Source organism: Salmo salar, chromosome ssa17 (assembly GCF_905237065.1).
Source record: "Salmo salar chromosome ssa17, Ssal_v3.1, whole genome shotgun sequence".
In the NCBI taxonomy this organism is placed as follows: Eukaryota; Metazoa; Chordata; class Actinopteri; order Salmoniformes; family Salmonidae; genus Salmo; species Salmo salar.
The window spans coordinates 20,100,567-20,105,000 of NC_059458.1; the positions used below are offsets into that span (position 1 = coordinate 20,100,567).

At 48.5% G+C, this 4,434-nt stretch overlaps 1 protein-coding gene across 1 annotated transcript in view; it reads left to right on the forward strand.

The window, feature by feature from the left end:
- Positions 1 to 2,096: 2,096 nt before the first annotated feature.
- Positions 2,097 to 4,434, forward strand: part of LOC106575419 (neutral cholesterol ester hydrolase 1) — a 3,943-nt gene continuing 1,605 nt past the window's right edge. Inside the window, exons 1-3 of the mRNA XM_014151919.2 lie at positions 2,097 to 2,494; positions 3,182 to 3,425; positions 4,323 to 4,392. Coding sequence (XP_014007394.2) covers positions 2,354 to 2,494; positions 3,182 to 3,425; positions 4,323 to 4,392 — 455 coding nt within the window. The 5' untranslated portion in view covers positions 2,097 to 2,353. The remainder of the gene's footprint in view (positions 2,495 to 3,181; positions 3,426 to 4,322; positions 4,393 to 4,434) is intronic.

Consider the following 4,434-nt stretch of genomic DNA (forward strand, 5'->3'; position numbering starts at 1 on the left):
GCAGCGTAAAAGAGGTAATGCAAATAATCTGGGTAGCCAATTGATTAGATGTTCAGGAGTCTTGTGGCTTGGGGGTAGAAGCTGTTTAGAAGCCTCTTGTACCAAGACTTGGCGCTCTGGTACCACCTGCCTTGCAGTAGTGTAGAGAACAGTCTATGACTAGGGTGGCTGGTGTCTGACAATTTTTAGGGCCTTCTTCTGACACCGCCTGGTATAGAGGTCCTGGATGGCAGGAAGCTTGGCCCCAGTGATGTACTGGGCCGTATGCACTACCATCTGTAGTGCCTTGGGGTTGGAGGCCGAGCAGTTGCCATATCAGACAGTGATGCAACCAGTCAGGATGCTCTCGATGGTGCAGCTGTAAAACCTTTTGAGGATCTGAGGACCCATGCCAAATCGTTTCAGTCTCTCTTCACGACTGTCTTGGTGTGCTTGGACCATGTTAGTTTGTTGGTGATGTGGACACCAAAGAACTTGAAGCTCTCAACCTGCTCCACTACAGCCCCGTCGATGACAATGGAGGCGTGCTCGGTCCTCCTTTTCCTGTAGTCCACAATCATCTCCTTTGTCTTGATCACGTTGAGGGAGAGGTTGTTGTTCTTGTACCACACAGTCAGGTCTCTGACCTCCTCCCTATAGGCTGTCTCATCGTTGTTGGTGATCAGGCCTACCACTGTTGTGTCATCTGCAAACTTAATGATGGTGTTGGAGTCGTGCCTGGCCGTGCAGTCGTGAGTGAACAGGGAGTACAGGAGGGGACTGAGCACGCACCCCTGAGGGGCCCCTGTGATGAGGATCAGCGTGGTGGATGTATTGTTACCTACCCTTACCACCTGGGGGAGGCCCGTCAGGAAGTCCAGGATTCAGTTGCAGAGGGAGGTGTTTAGCCCCAGGGTCCTTAGTGATGAGCTTTGAGGGCACTATGGTGTTGAACGCTGAGCTGTAGTCAATGAACAGCATTTTCACATAGTTGTTCCTTTTGTCCAGGTGTGAAAGGGCAGTGTGGAGTGCAATAGAGATTGCATCATCTGTGGATCTGTTGGTGCGGTATGCAAATTGGAGTGGGACTAGGCTTTCTGGGATAATGGTGTTGATGTGAGCCATGACCAGCCTTTCAAAGCACTTCATGGCTACAGACGTGAGTGCTACGGGTCTGTAGTCATTTAGGCAGGTTATCTTAGTGTTCTTGGGCACAGGGACTATGGTGGTCTGCTTGAAACATGTTGGTATTACAGACTCAGACAGGGAGAGGTTGAAAATGTCAGTGAAGACACTTGCCAGTTGGTCAGCGCATGCTCGGAGTACACGTTCTGGTAATCCATCTGGCCCTGCGGCCTTGTGAATGTTGACCTGTTTAAAGGTCTTACTCACATAGGCTGCTGCAGAGAGCATGATCGCACAGTCGTCCAGAACAGCTGATGCTCTCATGCATGTTTCAGTGTTACTTGCCTCGAAGTGAGCATAGAACTTATTTAGCTTGTCTGGTAGGCTTGTGTCACTGGGCAGGTCTCCACTGTGCTTCCCTTTGTATTCTGTAATAGTTTGCCATCCCTGCCACATGCAACGAGCATCTGGGGGGAGTGTAGTACGATTCAACACTTTGCCTGTTTGATGGTTCGTCGGCGGGTATAGCGAGATTTCCCTGAACTAATAACAGTTGGTTTTATTTATGAAAGTCCTTAGCGGTGGAAGCTATTTACCTTTTAATCAAGTATGTTTTTCACATATAATAATATGAAATCATAGAAAATATCCCAAGTTCAAAAATAGAAAAGGAATTGCCATACATTTTATTTGTGAGGTCCCTGAACCAATCAAAGGTGGTTAAATTCATGCAAGTGATTTGGGGTGGAAGCTACTGACGTTTTAAACAAGTATAGACATAGATTGGACGGGCGAGGTTCCTGAACCAGTTGTTTTTATTCATCTAAGTCCTATGGGGTGGAAGTATTTACGTTTTTTGGAAGTATTTATCTGTAAAGTGAATAAAAATGAATTGATAAAGTAAAAAAAAAAGCTCAGCAAATTGCCGTGGATTTGAGAGCGATGTCAGGTGATTTAGAAACTATGGACATGTTTCATGACCATGCTAAAGTAGGCGTAGCGGTTTTAAGACGTTACCGCTGAGCGGAGGGGAGTAACGTTTCAGCTCAGAAAATACGACACCGAATATGCAAAAACAAGGGGTGTAACTTTTCCGATATCGTCAACTGGATCCGAATATGTCATGTATATAGTTCTTACACGTTCCGTTTAAGAGGTATTAACGAGAGAAGTCGGAATCTTTCATATAACGCTAACTACGTCTCATGTTGGGTAGATAGCTAACGTTAGTAATACTGGTGTTTTAAAGATGAAGTTGTCTTCTATTGTCGTAACATTGATATTAACGGTGGGTGTTTCTTATTACGTCTATACACCGTTACCTGCTGCCATCGAGGAGCCTTTGAAACTGATGCTGCTGGACGCCTTATTCCGTGCTATGATGCAAGTGGTAAGAAACAAGAAGAATAGCTATACGCGAAATCATACTTTACATTGGATTAGCTTGACAGTTCTTTATATTAACGAGTAGTGGGCAATGCTTTCTCTATCACTCGACTTATGTGTCGCATTCAGGTGCAGCAGGTTTCGGCCTATTGGTTTGAGACACTGAGTTGGAGGCTATACTAGCTAGATAGCTTATAATGCAGCTGACGCGTTGTAAAGCTAGCTACTTAGTCTGAACAAGTAGAACATGTGAACTGATTTGGTGATCTAAGTAAAACAATGCTTTACTGTGCTTTCTCCAGCCCTTGTGTGAAATCATATGTGGATAATTGATTTGAACTAGCTAAATACAGCACAAGCTCTTTTACAGTGTTTGTGCGTGTGTGTGGCCCTTCACCTAGATTTCAGACAGCCATGGTGTAAGTAGATTGCTAAAAGTGTCCTCGGGGAGCCCTATCCTGGTCAAAGATCTGTGCTGTCTTGCCAACTCCTGTGGCGGTCACTGCCAAGGGTGTGACATTGACCATGGAATTGGTAGGACAGAACAAACTCTCAAGTCAAAGCCCTATCTCCTAGAACAGGGTTAGCACACTAAACTACCAGGGATACTACAGCTCTCTGACCTCATTCAAATGTCTCTCTCCCTCTGCCCCCCTATCTCTCTGTCCTTCTCTCCCTCCCCCTCCCCCAGGGTGACCTGTGTCAGTGTCTGGGTCTCAGTCACCACATCACAGTGATTCGGGGGACCATATCGGGGCTGGAGTCCCTGGGGGAGATGGTGGGAGGGCAGAGAGGCGGGGTGAGGGTGAGTGACGTGGACTTTGACAGAGTCCCGGTGCGTGTGTACGAGCCCCCGGCCGCAGGGGGAGGAGAGGGGGGTCTGAGGAGGGCTGTGATGTTCTACCATGGAGGAGGATGGGCCCTGGGGGCCACCAGTAAGTGTGTGTGTTTACCAGCATAAACACATCTAGTTCATGAAGTAACACTAATGTAACAACCTTTGGTTTCTCACTGTCTTCCTCTCTCTTTATCTCCTTCTCTACTCCCCCCACCTCTCTCCTTCTCTACTCCCCCCACCTCTCTCCTTCTCTACTCCCCCCACCTCTCTCCTTCTCTACTCCCCCCACCTCTCTCCTTCTCTACTCACCCCACCTCTCTCCTTCTCTCCTTCTCTACTCACCCCACCTCTCTCCTTCTCTACTCCCCCAACCTCTCTCCTTCTCTCCTTCTCTACTCCCCCCACCTCTCTCCTTCTCTACTCCCCCCACCTCTCTCCTTCTCTACTCCCCCCACCCTCTCTCCTTCTCTACTCACCCCACCTCTCTCCTTCTCTACTCCCCCAACCTCTCTCCTTCTCTACTCCCCCCACCTCTCTCCTTCTCTACTCACCCCACCTCTCTCCTTCTCTACTCCCCAACCTCTCTCCTTCTCTACTCCCCCACCTCTCTCCTTCTCTACTCCCCCAACCCCTCTCTCCTTCTCTACTCACCCCACCTCTCTCCTTCTCTACTCACCCCACCTCTCTCCTTCTCTACTCACCCCACCTTCTCTCCTTCTCTACTCCCCCAACCTCTCTCCTTCTCTACTCCCCCAACCTCTCTCCTTCTCTCCTTCTCTACTCACCCCACCTCTCTCCTTCTCTACTCACCCCACCTCTCTCTCTTTCTCTCCTTCTCTACTCACCCCAACCTCTCTCCTTCTCTACTCACCCCACCTCTCTCTCTTTCTCTCCTCTACTCACCCCACCTCTCTCTCTTTCTCTCCTCTACTCACCCCACCTCTCTCTCTTTCTTCTTCTCTACTCCCCCCACCTCTCCCTGTTTTCCTCTCAGAGATGGGGAGCTATGATGTCTTGTGTAGGCAGATGTCTGATGAGCTGAATGCAGTGGTTGTGTCTGTTGAGTAAGTGTGTCTCCTCTTTTCACACTTTATTAGCTTCAGTTC